Source organism: Phyllobates terribilis, unplaced genomic scaffold, assembly GCF_046119375.1.
Source record: "Phyllobates terribilis strain yellow unplaced genomic scaffold, ASM4611937v1 Scaffold_3__8_contigs__length_932513732, whole genome shotgun sequence".
Taxonomy (NCBI): domain Eukaryota; kingdom Metazoa; phylum Chordata; class Amphibia; order Anura; family Dendrobatidae; genus Phyllobates; species Phyllobates terribilis.
Window position 1 is genome coordinate 202,615,073 of NW_027362763.1, and position 17,907 is coordinate 202,632,979.

The following is a 17,907-nucleotide window of genomic DNA, read 5'->3' on the forward strand; positions in this document are numbered from 1 at the left end:
TGGGAAGGACCAAAGAACTTTCTAAGGATGTCAGGGACAAGATCATAGACCTGAACAAAGCTGGAATGGGCTACAAAACCATAAGTAAGACGCTGGGTGAGAAGGAGACAACTGTTGGTGCAACAGTAAGAAAATGGAAGAAATACAAAATGACTGGCAATCGACATCGATCTGGGGCACCATGCAAAATCTCACCTCGTGGGGTATCCTTGATCATGAGAAAGGTGAGTGATCAGCTTAAAACTACACGGGGGGAACTTGTTAATGATCTCAAGGCAGCTGGGACCACAGTTACCTAGAGAACCATTGGTAACACATTCCGCCTTAAAGGTTTAAAATCCTGCAGTGCCCGCAAGGTCCCCCTGCTCAAGAAGGCACATGTGCAGGCCCGTCTGAAGTTTGCCAATGAACACCTGGATGATTCTGTGAGTTATTGGGAGAAGGTGCTGTGGTCAGATGAGACAAAAATTGAGCTCTTTGGCATTAACTCAACTCGCTGTGTTTGGAGGAAGAGAAATGCAGCCTATGACCCAAAGAACACCGTCCCCACTGTCAAGCATAGAGGTGGAAACATTATGTTTTGGGGGTGTTTATCTGCTAAGGGCACAGGACTACTTCAACGCATCAATGGGAGAATGGATGGAGCCATGTACCGTAAAATCCTGAGTGACAACCTGTTTCCCTCCTCCAGGACATTAAAAATGGGTCGTGGTGGGGTCTTCCAGCAAGACAATGACCCAAAACACACAGCCAAGGCAACAAAGGAGTGGCTCAAAAAGAAGCACATTAAGGTCATGGAGTGGCCTAGCCAGTCTCTAGACCTTAATCCCATAGAAAACTTATGGAGGGAGTTGAAGCTCCGAGTTGCCAAGCGACAGCCTCAAATCTGAATGATTTAGAGATGATCTGCAAAGAGGAGTGGACCAAAATTCCTCCTGACATGTGCGCAAACCTTATCATCAACTACAAAAAACGTCTGACTGCTGTGCTTGCAACAAGGGTTTTGCCACCAAGTATTAAGTGTTGTTTGCCAGAGGGATCAAATATTTATTTCTCACTGCAAAATGCAAATAAATTTATCTAATTTATACAATGTGATTTTCTAGATTTTTTGGGGGGATATTCTATCTCTCAATGTTAAAATTAACCTAGCCTTAACACTAGAACTACTGATGGAGTCATTTTGACTCCTTTCGTTTTTTATTTCTCTTCTGTGACTACATTTTTCAGAATTCCGGCTTGAAACTCGGTGACTTTTCCTCAAATATGATGTGAAAAAAGATTTTGTGAGAATAAATAATTTTGGTGAAAAATTTGAGCGTTTTTTTCAAAATTTACCAAGAACTACTGAAGGGAGTCATTTTGACTCCCTACTATATTTTGAGGTCCTTTTGTCACTAAATGTTGCTATAAAGTTTTGTGCATAATTTTTTCACTCTGTCTTATTTACCCTGATGTTCATATAGATGTAGTTCAATTTACATGTCAACTTTTCACATTTTCCTTGTGTTTTACCTGCTTGTATTACTGTGTAATGCTGAACAAACTCTATCTGATGAGGAGCTAGATGCATTCATTGCGATATTCTATGCTCGTGGAATATCTGGCACGAACCGTCACTCGATTAGCAGTATTTGGTGTAATGACTGGGGAATACCGTTTTGCAAAGCGACAATGTCTAGGGACCGCTTTGTTGAAATTATGAGGTTTCTCAGATTTGATGAGAAATCTGCTCGATCGGAGAGACTGCAAACGGACAAGTTTGCTCTATTTTCTACTGTGTGGGACAGGTTTATTGAAAATTGTATTGCGTGTTACAAACCTGGCCCATACATAATGGTGGATGAGCAACTTTTCCCAAGCAAAACTAGGTGTCCATTCACGCAGTACATGCCTTCCAAACCAGATAAATATGGCCACAAATATTGGCTAGCTGTTGATAAGAGGAGCAAATATCTGGCAAATGGCTTCCCTTATCTAGGCAAAGATGACACACGCCGTGCTGAGGACCGTTTAGCTGACCATGTGGTAATGAAGTTATTGGACCCGTTTTTGAAAAAAGGTCGCAATGTTATAACCGATAATTATTTTACTTCAGTAAAATTAGCTAAACAGCTAAAAAGCAAAGGAACAACCATCGTGGGAACACTGAACAAGATAAGGCGAGAAGTGCCTAAAGAAATAAAATCCATGAAAGAGGAATTGTACAACACTAAAGTGTTTAGAAATGAAGACAATTTTACACTTACAGTATATCAAGGAAAGCCCAACAAAAATGTTGTCATTTTGAGTTCCGTCCATCCAGATGTTGTTGTTGCGTCTGATTCCGCTAAAAAAACTCCAGAAACGGTAAAGTTTTACATTGAAACAAAATATGGAGTAGATGTAGTGGATCAGATGGCACGAAAATATACCACACGAACATGCACAAGGAGATGGCCTGTTCATGCATTTGAAAATGCCTTAGACTTTGCGGGTATAAATGCATGGATAATATTCAAGGAGATTACCCACCAAAAAATGTCACGCAAGGCATTTTTGCAAACGCTTGTGAGAGAGTTGAGTGGTCCTTATGTCACAGATAGTGAAAAGGGTTCCACGTCCCAAGTTTCTACATGCTCAGAAGTGATGGTTCAAACAAAATTTTGCCAGATCAAAGAAAAGTGCAAGAAAAATAGATCTGTCGGAAATTGTAAGACTTGTGGTAAGTCTTTGTGTGGGCAATGTACTGCCATAAATCAAAGGCAATGCCTAAAATGCGAAACACCAAATGTTTAGAAGGTGAATTCTGCGCCATATTTTCATTTTTATGCTCCTCCACCTACATTTTCTCTGCTTTTTGTTCTTCAGTTGTTGTTTATATGTGTGCACTTGAATAAAAAAAAATGTTTGAAAAACGTCTATTATAATTATTGTTATTTTCTGTAGAAAAATAAGAAAAGCAGAAAAAAAACGCATTACTGTTGGATCTCACAATAATAATACATTACAAAAAATATAATTATTAATAAATAACCACAAATGAAACTCTAAAAATAAACGAAAACAAGCAAGGAGTCAAAATGACTCCTTTCAGTAGTTCTAGGCGGGGTCACGAGTCCAGTAGTCCTAGTGTTAAAATTATAGACTGTTCATGCCTTTGTGAGTGGGCAAAATTACAAAAACAGCAAGGGATCAAATAATTATTTCCTTCACTGTACAAGTGCTTTTTACTAAATTAGAATATCATCAAAAAGTTAATTTATTTCAGTTCTTCAATACAAAAAGTGAAACTCATATTATATAGAGTCATTACAAACAGTGTGATCTATTTCAAGTGTTTATTTCTGTTAATGTTGAGAATTATGGCTTACAGCCAATGAAAACACAAAAGTCTATCTCAGTAAATCCACGGTAGTAAAAAGAGGGATAAAATGGGGAGACAAGGGGCGCAGAGTCAAAGTGTAGATGAATATGTGCATTTGCCACAACAATATTTGTTTTTTTGCACTCACCCTTTAGAGGTCTTGTGTTTTCACTCAAATGATCCGTATAATAGATCAGCTCTTTGCAATCCTCCGGTCTGCAGCACAAATGCGGGAACTATTTCAGCCCTGGTATAAGGCTTGCATGTTGGGTAGTGTAGTGGAGAGGTTTCCCTTCTACGGCGCTTCCGGAGGATAAGGATGATTAAAAATGAATTATTTTTCTCAATATCAGATTTATTCGAATTTTTTTCTAAGAACAATCAACGCGTTGCTGCCAGCAACGGCCTTCATCAGGTATAATATGCACTTGTAAGGGCTTCAAAGGAAGACCATCTTTATAGACTGGTTACTCTCGTAACTTTGAAGTCCTTACAAGTGCATATTATACCTGATGAAGGCCGTTGCTGCTGTATAATCTGATATTGAGAAAAATAATTCATTTTTAAATCATCCTTATCCTCCGGAAGTGCCGAAAAAGGGAAACCTTCTTTCCACTACACTATCTCAGTAAATTAGAATACTTTATAACAGCTTGAAAAATTATTTTAAAATCCGATATGTTGGCCTACTGAAATGTATGTTCAGTAAATGCACTCAATACTTGGTCGGGGCTTCTTTTGCATCAATTACTGCATCAATGCGGTGTGGCATGGAGGCGATCAGACTGTGGCGCTGCTGAGGTGTTATGGAAGCCCAGGTTTGATAGCAGCCTTCAGCTCGTCTGCATTGTTGGGTCTGGTGTCTCATCTTCCTCTTGACAATACCCCATAGATTCTTTACAGGGTTAAGGTCAAAAGAGTTTGCTGGCCAATCAAGCCCAGTGATACTGTTTTTTTTAAACCAGGTATTGGTACTTTTGGCAGTGTGGACAGGTGCCAAGTCCTGCTGGAGAAAGACATTTCCATCTCCAAAAAGCTTGTCGGCAGAGGGAAGCATGAAGTGCTCTAAAATTTCCTGGTAGACGGCTGTGCTGACTTTGGTCTTGATAAAACACAGTGGACCTACACCAGCAGATGACATGGCTCCCCAAACCATCACTGATTGTGGAAACTTCACACTAGACCTCAAGCAGCTTGGATTGTGGCCTCTCCACTCTTCCTCCTGACTCTGGGACCTTGATTTCCAAATGAAATGCAAAATTTACTTTCATCTGAAAACAACACGTTGGACCACTGAGCAGCAGTCCAGGTCTTTTTCTCCTTGGCCCAGGTAAGACGCTTCTGGCGTTGTCTATTGGTCATGAATGGCTTGACACAAGGAATGCGACACTTGTAGCCCATGTCCTGGATACGTCTGTGTGTGGTGGCTCTTGAAGCAATGACTCCAGCAGCAGTCCACTCCTTGTGAATCTCCCCCAAATTTTAGAATGGCCTTTTCTTAACAATCCTTTCAAGGCTGAGGTTATCCCGGCTGCTTGTGCACCTTTTTCTACCACACTTTTTCCTTCCACTCAACTTTCCATTAATATGCTTGGATACAGCACTCTGTGAACAGCCAGCTTCTTTAGCAATGACCTTTTGTGGCTTATCCTGTCAATGACTGCCTTCTGGACATCTGTCAAGTCAGCAGTCTTCCCCATGATTGTGGAGCCTACTGAAACAGACTAAGGGACCTTTTTAACCCCTTAAGCCCCGCGGGTGGTTTGCACGTTAATGACCGGGCCAATTTTTACAATTCTGACCACTGTCACTTTATGAGGTAATTACTCTGGAACGCTTCAACGGATCCCCCTGATTCTGAGACTGTTTTTTCGTGACATATTGTACTTCATGATTGTGGAAAAATTTCTTCGATATCACTTGCGTTTATTTGTGAAAAAAACGGAAATTTGGCGAAAATTTTGAAAATTTTGCAATTTTCAGAATTTGAATTTTTAAGCCCTGAAATCAGAGCGATATATCACACAAAAGAGTTAATAAATAACATTTCCCACATGTCTACTTTACATCAGCACAATTTTGGAACCAAAATTTTTTTTTGTTAGGGAGCTATAAGGGTTAAAAGTTGACCAGCGATTTCTCATTTTTCCAACAAAATTTACAAAACCATTTTTTTAGGGACCACATCACATTTGAAGTCACTTTGAGAGGTCTGTATGACAGAAAATACCCCAAAGTGACACCATTCTAAAAACTGCACCCCTCAAGGTGCTCAAAACCACATTCAAGAACTTTATTAACCCTTCAGGTGCTTCACAGGAATTTTTTGAATGTGGAAGAAAAAAATGAACATTTAACTTTTTTCACAAAAATGTTACTTTAGACCCAATTTTTTTTATTTTCACAGGGGTAACAAGAAAAAATGGACCCCAAAATTTGTTGTGCAATTTCCCCTGGGCACGCAGATACCCAATATTTGGGGAAAAAACACTGTTTAGGCGCACGGCAGGGCTCGGAAGGGAAGGAGCGCCATTTGACTTTTGATTGTAAAATTTGCTTGAATAATTAGCGGACGCCATGTTGTGTTTGGAGAGCCCATGTGTGCCCAAACTTTGGAGCTCCCCCACAAGTGACCCCATTTTGGAAACTAGACCCCCCAAGGCACCTTTCTAGATGCATAGTGAGCACTTGGAACCCCCAGGTGCTTCACAAATTGATTCGTAACAATGAAAAAGTGAAAAAAAAAAAACACTTTTTCATTTTATGAATCAATTTGTGAAGCACCTGAGGGTTCCAAGTGCTCACAATGCATCTAGATAGGTGCCTTGGGGGGGTCTAGTTTCCAAAATGGGGTCACTTGTGGGGGAGCTCCAATGTTTGGGCACACAGCGGCTCTCCAAACGCAACATGGTGTCACTAACAATGAGCCGATTTTCCGTTAAATTTGTTAGAGGACACCATGTTGCATTTAGAGAGTCCCTGTGTGCCCAAACATTGGAGCTCCCCCACAAGTGACCCCATTTTGGAAACTAGACCCCCCAAGGCACCTATCTAGATGCATTGTGAGCACTTGGAACCCCCAGGTGCTTCACAAATTGATTCGTAACAATGAAAAAGTGAAAAAAAAAACACTTTTTCATTTTTATGAATCAATTTGTGAAGCACCTGGGGGTTCCAAGTGCTCACTATGCATCTAGATAGGTGCCTTGGGGGGTCTAGTTTCCAAAATGGGGTCACTTGTGGGGGAGCTCCAATGTTTGGTCACACAGGGACTCTCTAAATGCAACATGGTATCCGCTAACAAATTGAATGGAAAATCGGCTCAAATTGTTAGCGGACACCACATTGCGTTTGGAGAGCCCCTCTGTGCCCAAACTTTGGAGCTCCCCCACAAGTGACCCCATTTTGGAAACTAGACCCCCCAAGGCACCTATCTAGATTCATAGTGAGCACTTGGAACCCCAGGTGCTTCACAAATTGATTCATAAAAATGAAAAAGTATTTTTTTTTTCACTTTTTCATTTTTACGAATCAATTTGTGAAGCACCTGGGGGTTCCAAGTGCTCACTATGCATCTAGAAAGGTGCCTTGGGGGGGTCTAGTTTCCAAAATGGGGTCACTTGTGGGGGAGCTCCAAAGTTTGGGCACAGAGGGGCTCTCCAAACGCCATGTGGTGTCCGCTAACAATTTGAGCCGATTTTCCATTCAATTTGTTAGCGGACACCATGTCGCGTTTGGAGAGCCCGTGATGTGCCTAAACAGTGGAGCTCCCCCACAAGTGTCCCCATTTTGGAAACTATACCCCTCAAGGATTTTATTAAGGTGTATAGTGAACATTTTGAACCCAGAGGTACGGCACATTATTTGTTTACATTAGGTCATCATATTGAATAAGTTGTCATTATTCTTGAGCGCAAGTGCTCGCTACTTGAGTTTGCATCGGGTACTCAGGTATGCACCATGTACAGCGTGTGCTCGAGTGACATGCTCGAGTCCCTGCTCCGCATGTTTCACGGTTATTAGACACCCAAAAAAAAACATGCGGGGATCGCTCGTGCATGGCAGGCAATCCCCGTAAAGTTTTTTGGCCGCGAAGCATATGGGGCAGAGACTCGAGCATGTCACTCAAATACCCACGATACTCAATGCATACCAGAGCACCCGATGCAAACTCAAGTAGCGAGCACTTGCTCTCAACACTAGTCGCCATATCGTCATCTTTTTTTATTACTTTTGAAAAAAATCCCAACCCCAGCCCTAACCCTAGCACAACCCTAGCCCCAGCACAACCCTAGCCCCAGCACAACCCTAGCCCCAGCACAACCCTAGCCCCAGCACAACCCTAGCCCCAGCACAACCCTAGCCCCAGCACAACCCTAGCCCCAGCACAACCCTAGCCCCAGCACAACCCTAGCCCCAGCACAACTCTAGCCCCAAACCCAGCCCTAACCCTAGCTCAATCCTAACCCAAGAGTTTATTTTTGACGCCGTTCCTTGTGCGGTATAAGTGATTAGACGACTTTATTCTTCGGGTCGGTGTGATTACAGCAATGCCAGAATCATATGGGGTTTTTATGACTGACAGCTGTCACACACTAAAAGACGCATTTTTTGTAAAATCTAATTTTTGCATCGCCATATTTTGAGAGCTATAATTTTTCAAGATTTTGGCAGACAGTCATGTGACGGCTCGTTTTTTGCGGGATGACTTGACGTTGTTATTGGTGCCATTTTCAGGCACGTGACATTTTTTGATCGCTTTCTATTCCGATTTTTGGGAGGCAGAATAAACAAAAACCAACGATTCAGGAATTGTTTTTTTTTTTTTTTTTTTATTCTGTTCCGCATGTGGTAAAATTGATGAGGTAGCTTTATTCTTCGGGTCAGTACGTTTACAGCGGTACCACATTTGTATCATTTTTCTATGTTTTGGCGCTTATACACAATAAAAGCTATTTTATAGAAAAAAATATTTTTTAGTATCGCTTTATTCTGAGAGCTATAACTTTTTTATTTTTCGGCTGATGGAGCTGTATGGTGGCTTGTTTTTTGCGGGACGAGATGACGTTTTCAGCGGTATCATTTTTATTTATATGCGTCATTTTGATCGCGTGTTATTCCACTTTTTGTTTGGCGGTATGGTGATAAAGCATTGCTTTTTGCTTCGTTTTTTTTTTTTTTTTTTTTTTTTTTTTACCGTGTTCACTGAAGGGGTTAACTAGTGGGACAGTTTTATAGGTCAGGTTGTTCCGGACGCGGCGATACCAAATATGTGTACTTTTATTGTTTTTTTTTAATAATATTTATTGATGGGTACATTATATTTTTATTTTTGGTGTATTATTTTTTTATAATATTTTTCCACATTTTTTTTTTTCCACTTTCACACAGTTTATACGCTTTATTACTTTGTCCCACTCTGGGACTTTCACTTTTTTTTTTCTGATCGCCTGCATGGCACAGGAATGGAGCACCATCCCTATGCCATGAAGACTGTCAGAAGTGCACAGTGTGAAGATTGCTTGGAGATGCACTGCGCATGTCCAAGCAATCTTCCTGCTCTCTGGTGACCCGGATGTTGTCATGACGACATCGGGTCGTCATGGCAACACCCGGGAAGCCTTTGCAGACTGCGCTGGAAGCCGGAAGAGGAGGTGAGTATCGCCGATCACCTCCCCTTGCCCCCGCAATGCAGCGATCGACTTCGATCGCAGCATCGCGGGGGTTAATGTGCTGGGAGCGGTGCAGGACCGCTCCCTGCACATAGTACCGGGTGTCAGCTGTGACAATCAGCTGACACCCGGCGGCGATCGCGCCCGCACAGACTGTGTGCGCGCGCGATCGCCATGACGTACTAATACGGGTCTGGGTATTAAGTCCCAGGGCACAGACGCGTATTAGTACGTCAGATGTCAGTAAGGGGTTAAACGCTTAGGAAGCCTTTGCAGGTGTTTTTTGTTAATTATTTTAATTTACTGAGATAATGACTTTTGTGTTTCCATTGGCTGTAAGCCATAATCCTCAACATTAACAGAAATAAACACTTGAAATAGATCACTCTGTTTGTAATGACTATATAATATTATTATTATTATTACTATTATTTATTATTATAGCGCCATTTATTCCATGGCACTTTACATGTGAAGAAGGGGTATACATACAAGAACAATTGCAATAATCTTGAACACAATGTGACGGCGACTGGTACAGGAGGAGAGAGGACCCTGCCTGCGAGGGCTCAGTCTACAAGGGAAGGGTGAAGATACAGTAGGTGAGGGTACAGCTGGTCGTGCAGCATTATTTGTGGAGTGGTGGTTACTGCAGGTTGTAGGCTTGTCGGAAGAGGTGGGTCTTCAGGTTCTTTTTGAAGGTTTCCACGGTCGACGAGAGTCTGATGTGTTGGGGTAGAGAGTTCCAGAGTAGAGGGGAAGCACGGGAGAAATCTTGTATGCGATTGTGGGAAGAGGAGATAAGAGAGGAGTAGAGAAGGAGATCTTGTGAGGATCGGAGGTTACGTGCGGGTATGTAACGGGAGACTAGGTCAGAGATATATGGAGGAGACAGGCTGTGAATGGCTTTGTATGTCATGGTTAGGGTTTTGAACTCGAGTCTCTGGGCAATGGGGAGCCAGTGAAGAGATTGACAGAGAGTTTCACTTTTTGTATTGAAGAACTAAAATAAATTAACTTTTTGATGATATTCTAATTTATTGAGAAGCAAACACAGAGTGTGTGTGTGTGTATATGTATATATATATATATATATATATGTATATATATATATATATATATGTATATGTATATATATATATATATATATATATATATATATATATATATATATGTATATGTATATATATATATATATATATATATATATATATATATATATATATATATATATATATATATATATATATATATATATACACACACACACACACACACACACACACACACACACACACACACACACACACAGTTGTTCTCAAAAGTTTACATACCCCGGCAGAATTTTTCCTTTCTTGGCCTTGTTTCAGAGAATGTGAATGATAACAAAAAAAAACTTTTTCTCCACTCATGGTTATTGGTTGGGTGAAGCCATTTATTGTCAAACTACTGTGTATTCTCTTTTTAAATTCTTAATGACAACCAAAAACATCCAAATGACCCTGATCAAAAGTTCACATACCCTGGCGATGTTGGCCTGATAACATGAGCAGAATTTGACACAAATGGGTTTGAATGGCTACTAAAGGTAACATCCTCATCTGTCACCTGTTTGCTTCTGATCAGTGTGTGTGCATAAAAGCTGAGTGAGTTTCTGGGATCCAGACAGACTCTTGCATCTTTCATCCAGACATTGAAGTTTCTGGATTGTGAGTCATGGGGAAAGCAAAAGAATTGTCAATAGATCTACGGGAAAAGGTAGTTTAACTGTATAACAAAGAAAAGAGATACAAAAAAATATCCAAGGAATTGATAATGCCAGTCAGCAGCGTTCAAACTGTGATTAACAAATTGAAAATCAGGGGCTCTGTAAAAACCAAAACACTGTCAGATAGACCAACAAAAAATTCGGCCACAACAACCAGGAAAATTGTTCGGGATGCAAAAAAAACCCCACAAATAACATCAGCTGAAATTCAGGACTCTCTGAAAACTAGAAGTGTTGCTGTTTCAAGATACACAATAAGGAGGCACTTGAAGAAAAATGGGCTGCATGGCCGAGTCACCAGAAGAAAGCCATTACTGAGCAAATGCCACAAAGTATCTTGCCAACAATAAGCCAAACAGCACAGAAACAAGCCTCAAAACTTCTGGAACAAGGTAATTTGGAGTGATGAGACCAAAATTGAACTTTTTGGCCACAACCATAAATGTTACATTTGGAGAGAGGTCAACAAGGCCTATGATGAAAGGAACACCATTCATACAGTAAAGCACGGAGGTGGATCACTGATGTTTTGGGGATGTGTGAGCTACAAAGGCACAGGAAACTTGGTAAAAGTTGAAGGAAAGATGAATGCAGCACGTTATCAGCAAATAGTGGAGGAAAATTTGCACTCATCAGCCCGGAAGCTGCGCATGGGACGTACTTGGACGTTCCAACATGACAACGATCCAAAACACAAGGCCAAGTCGACCTGTCATTGGCTACAACAGAACAAAGTGAAGGTTCTGGAGTGGCCATCTCAGTCTCCTGACCTCAATATCATTGAGCCACTCCGGGGAGATCTCAAGCGCGCAGTTCATGCTAGACAGCCCAGGAATTTACAGGAACTGGAGGCTTTTTTGCCATGAAAAATGGGCAGCTTTACCATCTGAGAAATTAAAGAACCTCATCCACAACTACCACAAAAGACTTCAAGCTGTCATTGATGTTAGAGGGGGCAATACACGGTATTAAGAACTGGGGTATGTGAACTTTTGATCAGGGTCATTTGGATGTTTTTGGTTGTCATTAAGATTTAAAAAGAGAAAACACAGTAGTTTGACAATAAATGTATTCACCCAACCAATAACCATGAGTGGAGAAAAAGTTTTTTTGTTATCATTCATATTCTCTTAAACAAGGCCAAGAAAGCAAAAATTCTGCCGAGTATGTAAACTTTTGAGCACAACTGTATATATACAGTCTTCCGTGTGTGTGTATACCAGGGGTCGACAAAGTTGTTCAGAATCTAGGAGCCAGCCAAAAAATTTAGGAGCCAGAATTTTTTTTGTTGACAAACTGTACATATAGACCCCCTCACACACGGCGTCTCCCCGGGGAGCACGGCCTTTGTATGTACTTACACAGGTAGCGGGAGATGAGAACGGACCCCCGGCCACAGCGATCCTTCCCCCCAGGGCCGGCTCCAGGTTTTTCTGGGCCCCGGGCGAAAGAGTCTCAGTGGGCCCTTTTAACACATACACAATTCATGATGCACAGATACGGCGGAGAAATATATATATATATATATATATATATATATATATATATATATATATATATATATATATATATATATATATATATATATATATATATATTTATTACACATGGCCCAGCTTGCCCCCTCATCCTTCACATACGCAGACATATGCGCGCGCACACACGGTACGCAGACATATGCACGCACACACGGTACGCAGACATATGCGTGCGCACACACGGTACGCAGACATATGCGTGCGCACACACGGTACGCAGACATATGCGTGCGCACACACGGTACGCAGACATATGCGTGCGCACACACGGTACGCAGACATATGCGCGCGCACACACGGTACGCAGACATATGCGCGCGCACACACGGTACGCAGACATATGTACACATACAGACATACACATAGATAAAACAGACAAATATATATATACACAGTCATATACACTGACATTCACATACATGCACTCACACAGACCCATTACTAATATTTTTAATATGGGGATTGGGGAAGCCTCACTCACCTGTCCCCGGTCCAGTGTCCTGTCCAGCAGCTCCTCGGGTATGGGGCAGTGCAGGGCCCCCGGCGTGTCACAGACTTCATGGCCCTGGAACATCAGAGGGGCCCACTTGCGGTCGGGTCCGGGCCCCTCCCGCCCATCTGTGCAGGACCTCCGCTCCGACGGTGTTTGATTGCCGGCACTCCCCCAGACATGGCCGCGCGCTGTGCGGCTGTGTCTGCTAGTAATGACGCGGCAGGAGCGACACACAAGCACAATTAAAGGTGCAGTGCCGTCGACCCTGCCGTGTCATTACAAGCAGACACAGCCGGACAGCGCGCTGCCATGTCTGGGGGAAGTGCCGGCAATCAAGCAGCGCCTGCGTCCCTGAACAGGTGCCGAGGAAGCGGCCAGGGCCCCGACAGTGAGTGGGCGGGTGGGTGTGTGGGCCCGGCCCCGACAGTGAGTGGGCGGGTGGGTGTGTGGGCCCGGGCCCCGACAGTGAGTGGGCGGGTGGGTGTGTGGGCCCGGGCCCCGACAGTGAGTGGGCGGCTGGGCCACTCTGATTTTCCAGGGCCCCGGCACTTGCCCGGGTACGCCGGGTGCTGACGCCGGCCCTGCTTCCCCCGTAACCCAACTGTGCCTGTCCAGTCCCGGAGCATAAGGGGGGCGGAGCAAAGTGGAGAAGGCGGCCTGAGCGATACTGTCCCTGCTTCCTCCGATTGGATGACTCCGTGCAGGAGGTGGGATTGGATTGAGAGTATTTTTTTTTCTTCTCAACTCCTCAAGCACCAGGCAACATTTTCTAGGCGCCACTGGCGACCAGGCACCTGGGTTTGTCGAGCCCTGGTGTGTATATATATATATATATATATATATATATATATATATATATATATATATATATATATATATATATATATATATATATATATATATATATATATATATATATATATATATATATATTATATATGTGTATGCATGCATATATATATATATATACATAAACATACACATACACACACATATATATATACACACACACACATACACTGCTCAAAAAAATAGAGGGAACACGTAAACAACAGAATATAACTCCAAGTAAATCAAACTTCTGTGAAATCAAACTGTCCACTTAGGAAGCAACACTGATCGACAATCAATTTCACATGGTGTTGTGCAAATGGAATAGACAATAGATGGAAATTATTGGCAATTATCAAGACATCCTCAATAAAGGAGTGGTTCTGCAGGTGGGGACCACAGACCACATCTCAGTACCAATGTTTTCTGGCTGATGTTTTGGTCACTTTTGAATGTTGGTTGTGCTTTCACACTCGTGGTAGCATGAGACGGACTCTACAACCCACAGAAGTTGCTCAGGTAGTGCAGCTCATCCAGGATGGCACATCAATGCGAGCTGTGGCAAAAAGGTTTGCTGTGTCTGTCAGCGTAGTGTCCAGAGGCTGGAGGCACTACCAGGGGACAGGCCAGTACACCAGGAGACGTGGAGGGGGCCATAGGAGGGCAACAACCCAGCAGCAGGACCGCTACCTCCGCCTTTGTGCAAGGAGGAACAGGAGGAGCAAAGCCAGAGCCCTGCAAAATGACCTCCAGCAGGCCACAAATGTTCATGTGTCTGCACAAACGGTTAGAAACCGACTCCATGAGAGTGGTATGAGGGCCCGACGTCCACAGATGGGGGTTGTGCTCACAGCCCAACACCGTGCAGGACGCTTGGCATTTGCCACAGAACACCAGGATTGGCAAAGTCGCCACTGGCGCCCTGTGCTCTTCACAGATGAAAGCAGGTTCACACTGAGCACATGTGACAGACGTGACAGAGTCTGGAGACGCCGTGGAGAGCGATATGCTGCCTGCAACATCCTTCAGCATGACCGGTTTGGCAGTGGGTCAGTAATGGTGTGGGGTGGCATTTCTGTGGAGGGCCGCACAGCTCTCCTTGTGCTTGCCAGAGGTAGCCTGACTGCCATTAGGTACCGAGATGAGATCCTCAGACCCCTTGTGAGACCATATGCTGGTGCGGTTGGCCCTGGGTTCCTCCTAATGCAGGACAATGCCAGCCCTCATGTGGCTTGAGTGTGTCAGCAGTTCCTGCAAGATGAAGTCATTGAAGCTATGGACTGGCCCGCCCGTTCCCCAGACCTGAATCCGACTGAGCACATCTGGGACATCATGTCTCGCTCCATCCACCAACGTCACACTGCACCACAGACTGTCCAGGAGTTGGCGGATGCTTTAGTCCAGGTCTGGGAGGAGATCCCACAGGAGACCATCCGCAACCTCATCAGGAGCATGCCCAGGCGTTGTAGGGAGGTCATACAGGCACGTGGAGGCCACACACAATACTGAGCCTTATTTTGACTTGTTTTAAGGACATTATTTCAAAGTTGGATCAGCCTGTAGTGTGTTTTTCCACTTTAATTTTTAGGGTGACTCCAAATCCAGGCCTCCATTGGTTAGTGTGTGTGTGTGTGTGTGTGTGTGTGTGTGTGTGTGTGTGTGTGTGTGTGTGTGTGTGTGTGTGTGTGTGTGTGTGTGTGTGTGTGTGTGTGTGTGTGTGTCCGAAGTACACATGTATTTGTGGCAGGAAACTTTTTCTTATATTTCTTACAGTCACCCTATATATTATTTGCATGTGTATCAATTTTCACTTTTGAGTTTTTTCTCCTTAATCATATATATAATTAGCAAGGCTAAATGCCGATTTGCTTCATCACCGCTCCAATGCTGCTTCTGTCTGTGCAGCAGCCACCACAGCTATTAGCCCTGCACTTTCCTTTCCAGCTCCTCGGAGTTTGGAGAATCCCTAAGGTGATGGCGGAAGAGAGGATAGAAGAGGGACAGCTGGGCGCAGCATATGTATGCGAGAGAACAGGAGCAGAGGAGAATATGTTAGACTGAACCATGTGCTTTCTGTCCTGCGCTACACTGATGAGACAGGTCGAGAAAGCATTGCATGGCAATATATGCATCGCTTTCTAAATGCTCTCCCACATCACTGAGGAAGTGATGGCAATACGGGTCTGTGTAGAGAAAGAGAAAAAGTTTCCCAGTACCTTCATCTGTGCAAGTTGTTGCTGCTGCTGCTGTTGCTGCAGACGCCTTAAAGCTTCCTGTTGTTGCTGCCTTTGTCTCTGAAGTTCTTTTTGCCTCTGTGCCTCTTCTTTCTTCTTGCGCTCCTCTTCCTCCTGCCGTAAGCGTGCTTCTTCCATAAGTCGCCTTGCAGACTCCTCTTCTTCTCGTGCCCATCTTGCAGCCTCCTCCTATTAATGATGTAAATTAAAATCTAAATTAATGCTCAATGAGATTAAAATTAAGGGATACGGGGCTGTAGTCTCTGCCAATCCAAAGAACAAAGGGATAGGGGCCTCCCTGAGAGAATATAGTGTCCCTCCCAACCTTCAGTAATAGTCGGGACTTGTAATATTATATCGGCATAACCAGTGGCCAGGAACATGAATGTTCAAGGAAAGTCCACAGAGCTCAAACAGGGCCCAATGATGTGAGAAGCCACATATTGAAGAATAGTTGTCTTATATGTACCTCCAGGGACATTCTCTGGGCTGATCTGACACCAAAAAGGACACAACGACGAATGTGCTGCTTATTGTGCAGTTGCATCGCTCCTCGTCTGATGACACATTGGTTGCTGGAGGCACATTTTAAAGTCTTACCATATTGCTTAAAGGGGTTGTCTGGTGAAAACAAGTTAGCTCCTATTCACAGGATAGGTGATATAACTTGTTGATTGGTGGGGGGTCTGACTGCTCGGACCTGCACCAATCAACAGAAAGAGTAACTTTTATACCCATTAAAATAGAGCAGCGTGTGCCTGTGCGACTTCGGCTGCATTCATTCCCTATGGGGCTGGTCAAGTATGTGTTTGGCTTCTCTGGCAACCCCATAAAGAATGAATGGCACGTACAAGCAGCTGTGCAGTCTTCTAACGGGGCTAAAAGTTCCCCTACCTGCTAACCGATGCAGGTCCCCAGTGGTGGGACACACACCAATTAGCAAATTATCACCTACCAGATGGGAAGGTGATAACTTGTTTTCTATGGACAATCCCTTTAAAAAGGCACAAAATGTTGTTCTAATATTTTAATAAATCCTCATAATAATCATCTTCTGATGATGATCTTTTAATCAGAAACTATATAGGCATAGAGTAAAATTACACTGCAAACTATATGCATTGGGCTCAAGAAATAAAGTACTATGCAGTAAGATTACCTATTAATGGCTTAAAGGGAACCAGTCACCATAAAAATGTAGCCCAATCTGCAGGCACCATGTTATAGTAGGGGACGTGGAGTAGATTTATATATAGTTTTGTGAGAAAAGATTCAATATAACCTGTTTTTTAAGCACTTGATCCTCCGCTCTTTCTGCGATGTTTGGTCCAGTGGGAGGTCCTTTCAGTGACTGACAGCCCTCTCTGCATGCACACTTATACAAGGAAGGCTGCAGGTCACTGATAGGACCGCCCACTGGACCCAAAATCCCAGAAAGAGCAGAGGGTTAAATGCTTAAAATATAGGTTATACTGAATCTTTTCTCACAAAATTATATCTCAATCTACTCAGCTTCCCCTGCTTTATAACAATTTGCCTGCAGATTGAACTGCATTTTTATGGTGACAAGTTCCCGTTAAGGTACCTAGTAATTTATCATTTAATTTAAGAAATATTAAAAGAAATTAACCTTTTTAGGCAAAAAAGTGAAATTATGTCAAAGATGTGCATTGACCAAGTGTGAAAATCTGGAACGCTTTCAGCAGCGTTATGGGAATATGTCCAAGAGTATATAGAAGCTTCACTTGTACCTGCTTCCGTTGAAGCTCCTCTCTCTTTCTTTTCTCCTCCTCTTCCCGTTTCTTTTCTTCCTCTTTTTTCCTCCTTTCTTCTTCTAATCTCTTTCTCTCATCCTCCAGTCTTCTCCTCTCCTCTTCTTGTCTTCTCCTTTCCTCTTCCTGCCTCCTCCTTTCTTCCAGGAGTCTTCGTTCCTCTTCCCGTTTTCGCTCTTCCTCCTCAATCTGCCTCCTTAGTGCCAACTCCTGCTCTCTCTGACGCCGCAGGGCTTCCTCCTGAAAGTTTAAA

The 17,907-nt window shown here is 43.1% G+C and overlaps 1 protein-coding gene across 6 annotated transcripts in view; it reads right to left on the bottom strand.

Annotated features, from left to right (window-relative positions):
• GIGYF2 (GRB10 interacting GYF protein 2) overlaps positions 1-17,907 on the bottom strand; it is a 150,922-nt gene that overhangs the window by 16,016 nt on the left and 116,999 nt on the right. For all 6 annotated transcript variants that reach the window (XM_073674502.1, XM_073674501.1, XM_073674499.1 and 3 more), the window contains 2 exons: positions 17,634-17,894; positions 15,865-16,071 (listed from right to left, as the gene is read on the bottom strand). In XM_073674502.1, coding sequence (XP_073530603.1) covers positions 15,865-16,071; positions 17,634-17,894 — 468 coding nt within the window. The remainder of the gene's footprint in view (positions 1-15,864; positions 16,072-17,633; positions 17,895-17,907) is intronic.